The 11,627-nt window shown below is 31.7% G+C and overlaps 1 protein-coding gene across 3 annotated transcripts; it reads left to right on the top strand.

The window, feature by feature from the left end:
• The first annotated feature begins 2,354 nt into the window (after window positions 1-2,354).
• On the top strand, window positions 2,355-6,974 carry LOC18035341. 3 transcript variants are annotated; one of them, XR_002903955.1, is made up of 3 exons: window positions 2,355-2,441; window positions 4,098-6,130; window positions 6,791-6,974. XR_002903955.1 is itself a non-coding variant. In XM_006424287.2 (2 exons), the coding sequence occupies exon 2, from the start codon at window positions 4,108-4,110 to the stop codon at window positions 6,016-6,018; it is 1,911 nt and encodes a 636-aa protein (XP_006424350.1). In that variant the 5' UTR covers window positions 2,355-2,441; window positions 4,098-4,107; the 3' UTR covers window positions 6,019-6,205. The 3 variants fall into 3 exon arrangements, 1 of the variants encoding a protein (XP_006424350.1); XR_002903956.1 differs by having other exon boundaries at window positions 4,091-6,130; XM_006424287.2 differs by lacking the exon at window positions 6,791-6,974 and having other exon boundaries at window positions 4,098-6,205.
• Window positions 6,975-11,627: the final 4,653 nt, after the last annotated feature.

The raw sequence follows: 11,627 nt of genomic DNA, 5'->3' as shown, positions 1-11,627 counted from the left end.
ATGAGATGAATACAAAGATTTAAAGCTCAATAAAAGTTGTATTCTCTATATTTTGCTCAATGATGATCGTTGAAAAACTTCTTGTTTGAATTGGATTGAGCTTATTTGTAGTTGGAGCTGAAAATCTAGCTGTTACAAACTGTCGGACAGAAAAAGGTTCGCCGTTAACCATAAACGGTTAGCCGTTTCGGTTGGTCAAAGTTACCGTTGGGCCAATTTTCAAATAAACGGTTAGCCATTTAGGCTTACCCTTTCGCCGTTAATTTCCAGAGACCTGCAAAACAAATTTGGTTTAACCGTTCTTACTAAACGGTTCAAGGTTAGCAAAACTGGAAATAATCGGTTAACCGTTTTCAGTAAACGGTTCACCGTTAGTTTCCAGAATCATCATTTTAACAATACTTTGCAGAACATGCTTTCTAGAAATTATCGGTTAGCCTTTTTTAAATAAACAGTTAGCCGTTTTTAAATAAACGGTTAGCCGTTTGCTACAGTGATTGCTACAGTAACCTGCACAGTGCACTATTTTTTGAAATTACAGTTTGACCCCAAAACTTTACAAAACTGTACTATAACCCAAAACGTTATGAAACTTTACAAATAGGTCCAATTTCAGAATTTCTAAGTAATACTTTGTTAATCCCAAAACTTTCTGAAATTATGTTATAGCCCAAAATGCTATGACACTTTTCAAATAAGTCCTTCACCAAAATTTCAAGCAATACTTGTTTATTTCAAAGTTTTCAAAATGTTTCAATTAAACCATAAACTTTGAAAAACAACCAATTTCATAAAATCATTTTTCCATTAAATATGAAACATTTATAATGTGAAAATAATGATTTATTTAAAAAGAATAAAAACAATCAATTTCATAAAATCATTTTTCCATTAAATACAAAACATTTATAATGTGAAAATAATGATTTATTTAAAAAGAATATTAAATAATTTGAGCTTAAAAGATTAATCATTCTTAATCTTGTTTGTTATCATCAAAATCAATATTATGGAAACATATATGTTAACAACTATGAGCAACAACAAAGTAGAAATATTTTATTTAACAACTATAATTGAAAAAATATATATGTGTATATAACCACATGATGGCTTTGGTATATACTTTTAGAGTTAAGTTTTTTTAACTTAAATTTTTAACATAAAATGTAAATTATTAACTTCATGCAGTTCAATGATGGATGATATACTATCATAAAAAGTTTTTTTGACTTTCGCTATTAACCATTAGATTGTGAGAGATTAATAGCTCAAATTTTGTATCAAAATTTAAGTTAAAAATCCCAAACCGTGTTTTATAATGAAAATGTAAAATATTTAAAGAAATTTTTTCTTATTCTTTTCCATGTAAATATTAATAGAGGTAATATTTTATTTATTACCACCATTAATTATCATAATAAGAAGAGCAATGACTCTTAGTAACATAAAATTTTACAATTACAATAAAAGAATATCAATAAAAAAAATTCTGTCATGATTCATAAACTAAAGCTAATTATGAATATGTTATATTTAACTTTTATGAAATTAATAAAGGGATATTTGAACATAAAATGAAAATATAAATGATCGTGAAACTTAGATTTTATAAAGTTTGGATAATTTTCTACTATGTAAAAATATTAATTGTAACATAAATCATAATTTCATGGAATAAGTATGTTAAATGGGTGTTAAAAACAATACATACCTTATGATCCACTATACAATGGTCCTTGATAGTATACTAAATAATGGGTATTTTATGCGATATTAAATTTACTAAAGTATGAGTGATCAATTATTTTTTAGGTTACAAACAATCTTACCCATGAGTTTATTGATGTAATTTATGATATTTACTTAAATATATGATCTTATGTTGTTTATTGGTGTTACACCGTATATAAATTTTATAATTACAACTTATTTATTTGATTTGTGTTAGATAATCTATTAGATATTATATCTTATACTTAGTAGTAATAGATTTTTAAACATTTATGTTAAAAAAAATTATCACATTACAAATGGCAAAGAGGAATGAAAAGTGATTTTTAAATAAAACATACCATTCGAGTGAAATTGTTTCAAACTCCAAGGTGGTAAGAGCTATTTTACAAAAATTCTCCATTTTTTCACTCCTTAACAAAGCGATTACAATTATTTGTAAATTATTTAAATACAAATACATGTACCATTGATTAAATCTAATATTACATGATTGAAATATTATTAATGCTGCAAAATAAATTACAGCATTATAGAGGGACCCTAATAAAAAAGACCGAAAGTCGGAAACTAAAAAAAAAAAAAAAAAAAAACGAATCGGGACAGTCTGTACGCTGAAGTTTCAAGTTTCTTTTAACATAACAAGCGAAAGAAACGCGGGTTTCGACGAGCACAATCTCAAAGCCTTGGCAAAATCCCGCCACAAGGTAAATAATTTCAATCACTTAATGTTATTTAGCTCCTCAACTTTTTCAAACAATCCCATGTCAATATTTATCCATTCGCCAATCTTGTTATTTCTGGAAATATTAATTAAAATTATGTAAAAATTAGTAAGGGGTTCTTAGAAGTGATTAAAAAATTGGAGAATTTTCTGGAATTTATACTGTGTTTTTGAATTTTGGAGAGTGAATTAGAATCTGGGTACTGATGATCGAACACAAAAATAATGTTAAAAGTAACATGGGATAAATTAATCAGGATTTTGCTTAACCTGTGGGTAGTCATGGAAATTAATTTTAATATTTGAAATAACTTTTAATCAATTTAATTTTTTTCCCCTTCTTGTTATCTTAGCAACATGTCACCTTTAGAACAAGAAAGAAGTGTCAAGGGCATAGAGAATCGTAAGAAAAGAAGTGTTATGTGTATAAAGGATCATACGAGCAAAGATAGATTGTAGATTTTATGTTTTAACTGATGTGTTGACTGGAGTAAAAGATGATGGGGTGTTTTATGTGATGATCTAGTCGTATGCTACGAAAACATTTGTTCAATGCAAATGCAAAAGAGAAGAGATTGATTCAACTTTCCGGATACTTAGAAGGATAAGACAGGGTGAAGTGAGAATCAAACTAGTTGGTTTTGAGTTGTGACAAACTGACAAGTATGAGAATTTGAAGAGAAACATGAGCATTGGAAAAGAGAAGGTGACACCTAGCATTAACGGATGGATGATGGTACATGCAATTTTGTGTTTGCTTCTGTTCTTCGGAGAGAGAAGAATTTTCTGTTCTTGTATATTTTAAGAAGAGTAAAACAGAAAACCCTTTAAAACTGTTCTCGGACAGAGATAAATGCTCAATTACAAAGTCAGATCATATTTGACTCAACACATGCTATGGCTCATATAACTTAAGAAGTGTCAGGGTTCTAGTATGTGCTCTGTGACGTGTCTGTTGAGATTCCCTCTACTATGGAGCTGTAATTTGATGACAGGTTGCTATATTTGCCGTAGTAATCATGTGTTCTTGAGAAATTAAGCATATGGAAATTACTTGTCATTACACTTGTGATACTAGGAAGCTAATTGTGATACCCTATGAGAAGTTGGAAGATCAGTTAGGATACAAATCACCAAACTTCTAGTTCATGCTCCTTTTACTGCTTTATGCTTCAAGCTGGGTACAAGGTCTTGCTTGAGAAAGAGTTACAGAGTTCTTTACTTTTTATGGTATATGTTTTTTTAATCTAGATATAAGCTTATTGGGTCAGAAAGGCCTGGACTACATTGATTGCATTATGCGTAACTAACTGTTCTTTCTCTAATTCTCCCCATGTTTTCCTCTCTTTACGATTTCCTCCTTCTGTATATTATTGGTTTATTATTTTATCTGTCAACTCTATTCATTACTTCTATTTGTATCCAAATCAATGGAAACATTTTGGGGAAATTGTTGTTTGGCATAGTAGCTTTATGTTGCAGAAAAAGTGATTTCATTTCCAAGGGGTATCATCCCTTTTAACAGAGCTCTAAATGCTTCTGCTATAGTCCATATCTTGATTGCTGTATCATTCTTTGGTAGGAAGGATATTAACAGATGTCTCTTGCCCTTTTTTTTTTCAATTCAAATCATAATCAGGCTCTGGATCATGCCATCAGAATCTGATAAATGGGGATGGGAACACGTTAGTGTGTTTGGTGGGTTTGAGCGAGGAAGTGGTACTAAGAGGTGGAAATGCAACCACTGCAATCTACGATATAATGGATCTTATTCTCGTGTTAGAGCTCACCTTCTGGGTTTCTCAGGTGTTGGGGTCAAAAGCTGTCCTGCAATAGACAGGTCTATGAGAGAAACATTCCAGATCCTTGAAGAGGAACGCATTGCTCGGAAAAAGAAAAGGACTTCTGGGATTGCAAAGCACGGTAAACGCATTAGGGCATGCCAGTCAAGCATTGTATCAAAAGCCATATCTAAAGAAGATGTTGATGAGATGGTAGCTAGATTTTTCTATGCTGCTGGACTGAATGTCAATGTTGTCAACTCTCCTTACTTTCTGGAAATGGTGAGATCAATTGCTGCTTTTGGCCATGGATATGATCTCCCATCGCTAGAAAATCTGTCCGACTCATTTTTAAGTAAAGAGAAAGGAAAGATTGAGAAATTCATCGCTTCAGTTAGGGAATCTTGGCCTCACACAGGATGTACAATATTGTGTGTCAGTAGCTTAGATGGTCAACTTGGCTGCTTCCCCACTGGTATATTTGTCTCAAGTCCAAGGGGACTTGTCTTCTTGAAAGCATTAGATTTAGATGATACTGATGAGGCAGAGAATTTGTTCATTACTGTTCTCAGTGATGCAATTCTGGATGTTGGGCCCAAAAATGTACTTCAAATAATCTCACATTTAGGTCACGCTTGTAAATCTTATGAATCCCTTGTCTTGTCCAAGTTCCCTCATATATTTTTGTCTCCTTGTACTTTACAATCTATCCACATGTTCATGGAAGAAATAGCTAGCCTCGAGTGGATAAAATCTACCGTATTGTGTGCTAAGAGGATTGAGCAGCACATATTGTATTACCAGCATGCCTATCCATGTCTTTTTCCTCATAATCTAAAAGAGAGCTCTGACCAAGTTTCCACAAAAATTGCACCTTCATACTGCTTTGTCCAGAGGATTATTGAGCTAAAGCAAGTACTTCAGGAGGCAGTTGTTAGTGAAGAGTTTAAGCAATGGAAGCTTAGTATGCCAGGGGACCATGGAATTGTTGAATCTGCTATTTTAGGTGATGATTTTTGGGGCAAGGCTCATTTGTTCTTGCAGTTATGTGAGCCTTTTGTGAGATTACTGGCTACATTTGATATTGATAAATCTGTCATGGGTGCTGTATATGATTGGCGGTTTCAGGCACTCGAGGCTGTTAGAATGAAAGGAATTGATGCCACTGCATTGAATCAGTTGGAAGTTCTGACAGAAAACAGATGGGATGCATTATTTTCTCCTCTTCATGCTGCTGGTTATATACTAAACCCTAGATATTTCGGAAGAGGTCAAAACAAGGATAAAACTGTAATGCGGGGTTGGAAATCTACTCTAGAAAGATACGAGTCTGACAGTGCAACCAGGCGGATTCTTAGAGAGCAGCTCAGCTCTTACTGGCGACTAGAGGGATCCCTGGGAGAGGAAGATGCTGTTGATTTTAGAGACAAAATGGAACCAGTTGCATGGTGGGAAAACTTTGGTTTTGAAATTTCGCATTTGCAGACACTGGCCATAAAGGTTCTGAGTCAGGTTTCAAGTGTTGCAGTGTGTCAAGAAATCTGGCAAGATAATGATTTCCCATGTCGAGAAGCAGCCAACAGGTCTGGTGTGGAAAGGCCTGAAGATCTTATTTTTGTTCGAAACAATCTCAGACTGCATAACCAGAGAAATGTGAATTTAAGTTCCCCATCTAGCCAAAGAAATATGTATTTTGGCTATCCGTCAGGAGTAAAGACATGGGATAATATGCATCTTGATCAAACAATGGAGATTGTAAATATCCATGACAAATTGTGATGAAGCATGTGCCACTTGTATACTTATTTTATAGTTGCTAGTCTTAGATATTCTATTTAGCGCCCAATGTATCATGTTCATCAGGGATGGTTTTCTGCAGAAAGATTTCCAGGTTGGTCTTGTTTTTTATGATACGTTGCATACATTATTATGATATGTGTTACTGTGCCTGTGATGTTTATGCCTTCAAGATGCTAGGAAATCACATAGAGTTCATTGTAAGTATGATTATAACTATCCATTCTTCTTGTTCTTCACACATTGAGTTGTTCTATATTTTATCACTTTCATACAAGTGCTGAAACATGTTTCTTTCATTCGAAGCATCATGATAACATTATTTGCATATGAATTAGTCATTATAGAAGAAAAAGGTAAGAAGTAAAACATTGAGAAAAGTAATAATAAAAAGACCTTGGTAACATCCTGAATCTTACAGTACAGGCAAAGGTTTATTTCTTTATTTTTGTTTAGTTGGGTTAGATGATGTAAAAGCTTTTGTAGGACCTGGGGAAGATATTATAATCCATGCATGGGGAAAAGCTTCATCAATTATTTACGGTATCATGGTTTTCACGGGCTTGCAATTATAGCAGTGGCTTTTAGATTACTTAGCTGAGACAGCAAGATTAAGTGTGTTGTGTACTTGTGTTGAGTCCATAAGCATAAATGAAAACTATCAACGTATTTGCAGCCGTTAATTGTGATTTGATAATGAATTATGTATGATGCATACATTTCCTTTTCCAACAGAGGGTTTATTTATTTTTAGGAGCCAACAGTGTCTTGATGGTGGAAAAGCCTTATTAGTGGGAGGCCGGCCCGGCTTCGCTTTCAAAGATCAATGTGGGGTATTTTCTTGGCTGATTTGATGATTTTGCTCCTCCAATTCTAAAATATATCTGACACGATGGCTTTGATGTGATTTTCGGGTTTCGCCACTTGTCTTTTTCATTAAATATCTTGATGAACTGTTTTATTAAAGAAATCTGTCGGTGCAAACGCAATTTGTGCAAATGCTGGTGAACTTCGTTGTTTGTTTATGAGATTCAAAATTTTGATTCTGTATGTTCAAAGGGTCCGACCGTGGCACCCACCCTCATAGCCAGTGCATGGTCGGAAAATCAATAATGGCACGTTTCGTTAGAAGAAATGAAAAGAAAATCAATAAATGGCATGTCTTGTTAGAAGAAACGAGAAGAAAGAAGAGAAGAGGAAATGAAAAAGGAAGAAAAAAATAGAAGGAAAGATGATTTCATGACGAAGTAAATAATGAAATTGAAATTGAAATTGAAATTTTCTTTACCCTTATTTTCTCTTGCCCTCTTTTATTGTCATTCCTCTTCTCTTTCTTTCTTTTTTCAACTAAACATGCATTAAAAGTATACAAAATCTGATTAATTATCCAACGATTCTAAAACTGTAGGAGTGATGATACAACCACAAACTCTTGTATAAATTTATTTTGTACAAACTGATGTAGTATTAATTTACTGGTTGAATGAAAATATAAAATAATAGAAATAAATCATGTAGACCAATAAATATTTAATTCAACAAATGAATTAATGTCACATTAGTTTGTACAAAATAAATTTATACAATAGTTTGTAACTATATCATTACTCAAACTATAGAGTACAATATCTCTGGAGTAATTATAATCATAGCTTTGTTTAAGAAAAAGTTCGGCTACAGTAGGCACCATATCTCATAACCTGTGCATCGTTAGATGATAATAAAAATCTGACTGCTCAAATCATGGATACGATTCCCTTAGGCACCGTAATCACGACCCTGTTTAAATCCATCAAATCTCAATTGAAAAGAATAATTTAATTAAACATATACTTTATTTAATTGGTGTATTAAAAACGTACTTCACCATGACGGTGCCCTTAGCATAAATCATGGAAGGGTCAAAATCGTACAAGCAAAATTTGCTGTTTATAATAGACAATTTAGTAGATTACAAGAGCAGAGGCATCTACTTTACTTGGTATTTAAGAAAAGTTAAATAAAACCTTGGAAACCGTAGATGGTCAAGCCTTATGAGCGGAAAATGAAATTGGGAAGATGAGAAAAGTGGTCGTACAAAGTAACAAAAGCAGCAAAGAGAATCAGAATTTAGGAACATAAATTCAGGATTCAAGGATTATGCACTATATCATGCTCTTTTAATGAATGTGAAGCATGCAATCAAAATATTATGCACTATATACTTTCAAAAGAAATTGAGCCATTATTATATAGTCAATCATGTAAATGAAATGGACCAGGAAAAGAAAAATGGAAACTGATAGGAACATACACTAATATATAGCAGACAAAGTGAACATGGACCGAAAAGAAAAAAAGAGAGAAAAAAAAGGCTTGAATTTTCAAAAGAGGATGAGTAGTTGGGTTTTTTTTAGCAATATTTTCAACTACTGTATTTAAAGATGTAGCATATCTTTCTTTTCACTCTATTTTTTTTCTCCCTCTTTTTTTTTTTTTAATGTTAATAAAGAATATCATTTCCAACCAAATAGAATCAAGATTAATTCTACTGTATATAAAAAAAAATTGTCATTACAAGTATCAACCATAGATATTCAGTCTGCCCTTTCGCATTTTATATTGCTGAAGGCCAAGAATTTCGTATTTTACTAAAGCTAACATTCACACTTGACAAAAATTTCACAAATATCAAAGCCATTCTTATTTTTCAATATGTATACTCACAAGTAGTTACACATATAATTAAAAGTCCTACTAGTTATCGAGTCCACTTCTACACCTCAAGTTTTTCAATTGAGTGTGTTAATGGACTTCTCTTAATTAAGTGTTAGTTGGTATATATTTATGTCTAACATTAGATCATAGAATAGAATATTAATTAAGAGGAGGGTGGCATTTCTATTTCGCTCATTTTCCTAATACCTAAAGAACAGATGTCTTATATAAAGGAACAAACAAGATTGAAAATATATTTTGTGATAAAACTGTCTCTCATAGATGATCCCAAGCTTTAAACCTACAATAATTAATCTATCAAATCAAATAAGAACAAGTGTGAGAGAATCTGCATCAGCAGCCCATGGCATCACCACCAACCATCACCAAAAACACACACACACACACACACACACCCACTAAGCAATATTAATTTGTTATTGATTTTGCTTTGTATACAATGATGTTTTAACAACACCCGTTATTCCTCTAATAAACAAGTAATGATATTAACAAAACCATAATGTTTTATCATTTCAACATAGCTCAATCAAAGATTCTTAGACCTTAATTTGCTCCTAGTAGAAGACAAACCATCTTTACAAAATTTCCCTTTTAATAAGCCTTGCGTCTAGGCTTCGCATGATTATTATGAATTCATGATATAGTAAAAAAGGCAAACCAAATAGGAAGTAAATAAATAAATAAAAAGCAATAAGGAATAAGCACAAAAAAGTCATCCAATTATTATTATTTTTATTCTACATAATCTTCATTTGAAATGTCAAACAAGCTACAAGTGAGGGATTATTGCGAAAAATGTGGAACAAGAACTGACTAGATCATTAACACTTTTGTAAAAATCTAGAAGTCAGAGAACAGATTTCCAACAATTGTTTTTTTTTTTTTAATTTATAGATTCTTCTGAAAAAGTAAGAAATAAAAAGAAAAATCCTCCGTCACTGCCTCGAATAATTGTTGTGTAAATTTATAAATTTATATTTTCAAATAATATAATTATCATTATTATAGACAGGGTTATTGATTTCAGCAGTGTAACAATCTCAACACTGAATGAAATTTATGGCATAAACCCATTTCTGATGATCGGGTCAACCAACTGCAAGACTTTGTTGGACCACAAACAAACTTTCAATTCATTAATCTTTATATATAGCTTAATAAATAAACAAAATCTATAATTAGTCTCAAATTCCCACATGGATGGGCAGTGGTCAAAATGTTGTGTATAATAAATGATTTTATTTTTTTAATACGTAACTTTTAAGCTAACATAGCTTCGGTCTATATTTGTGCTCACAATGAGTAGGCGTACTTTCAAACCCATTAATATATACAAAAAAATTCAAACTTTTTTTCACACGAATGAGAAAGAAAGTTGTGTCGATCATTCAGAAATTAGATGGATATATGTATGTGCAATAAATGGATTTCAAGATAATTTATCTCATGAAGAAACTGCATTAATTATTTGAAACATTTTTCCTATTATACAAAACACATCTTGAATCTTGAAGATAGAATATAATTTCTTGTTTTTTTTTTCTACAGAACAAATTGCTTGAAGACATTTCCACACACACACTTTGCTACCAAATGGCCCATACTCCAAGTAATAAGAAATGAATTGTTACGTGATATTTTTCTCTTTCTCGTTTTTTAATTTATTTTCCGTTTCTTACAAATTAAATTATTTAATTAATTAAATAAACGTCGGCAAAGTTTGTTCACCAAGCCCTCTCGAGCGCTCACTTTTCATGCATAATGACTCCATGATATGTGACAAAAATGTGTTAGTGTTTCTTTTTCGCAAGATTTTAATATGATTTTTAAAGAAAAAGTTGCTGCTTTTAGCCTTTTACTTTGACCACAAACACTTTTCCTTTTTCCATTAAAGTTTTTTTTTTTGTTAATTATATTAGGGTTAGTGAAATTAAGACGTCGCACAAGAAACAAAATCCAAAATCAAAAGAAGAATCCAACGGGTTGAATAATCGAAGTATCGAACCCTGAATAATAAAAAAATGCACAGTGTCGGTTGAGAAGCGTCTCCCTTGACTTGTTCAGACAAACAAAGTTAATGGTGGCATGTCAAGTAAATATCATATATGATAAAATAGCCATGAATAGAAGCTTCACCACACCAGTATCTAATTTCTGTATATATCTTTAACTTTTTAACTAGGGTTTTGTGTCAATTATTTATCTTTGTTTTATTCTGTGAAGGCTTAAAGCTCAACTACTGTTTGTTTTTCTTTTGATTTTTGGCTCAAAAAGTTTCTTTAAAATGAGCTTCATTAATTATCTCATATATATGTAGCATGAATTATTTACCAGGGGAAGAAAATTTTCTAATTATTGTGTTCTACAAAGTATATATGTGCATAAGAGGGAAAAAAAATGATAATAATAACAAAGAGGAAGAGACTGGAGAAGAAAAGAAGAGAATTATTATAAAAGACTCTAGGGCTCCACAACCCACAACTGAAAATGGTAGGTCACCATTGTTAACTTTTGTTATAGGCGGTAATAGAGTTAGTTCTTGAGTATATAGAAGCCAAGAATATAAGATAAGTGTTAGTCTGGTTAGGTTAGCTTTAATTATTAAACTAATTCAATATATCTGTACTTAATTAACCGAAACACTATTTCAAAATACCTGTTAATATTTTGCAATATGCTTCAATTTAGTTTTAAATAAGTTGAATGTATAAATCAAATTTGAACAGACGTTATCCAATTTGGATCATTGTATATAAAGTAAATTGTAGCAATATAATGTTGTTTTGAAGGTACTAATTTAAGCCTGCACTTGAAAGATGCAAATCCCTATCTAAATTGGATAATAATTACAAGTTTGAATTATTAACTTC

This window comes from Citrus clementina, unplaced genomic scaffold (genome assembly GCF_000493195.1).
Source record: "Citrus clementina cultivar Clemenules unplaced genomic scaffold, Citrus_clementina_v1.0 scaffold_8, whole genome shotgun sequence".
In the NCBI taxonomy this organism is placed as follows: Eukaryota; Viridiplantae; Streptophyta; class Magnoliopsida; order Sapindales; family Rutaceae; genus Citrus; species Citrus x clementina.
This window is presented reverse-complemented; position numbering and strand designations above follow the sequence as displayed.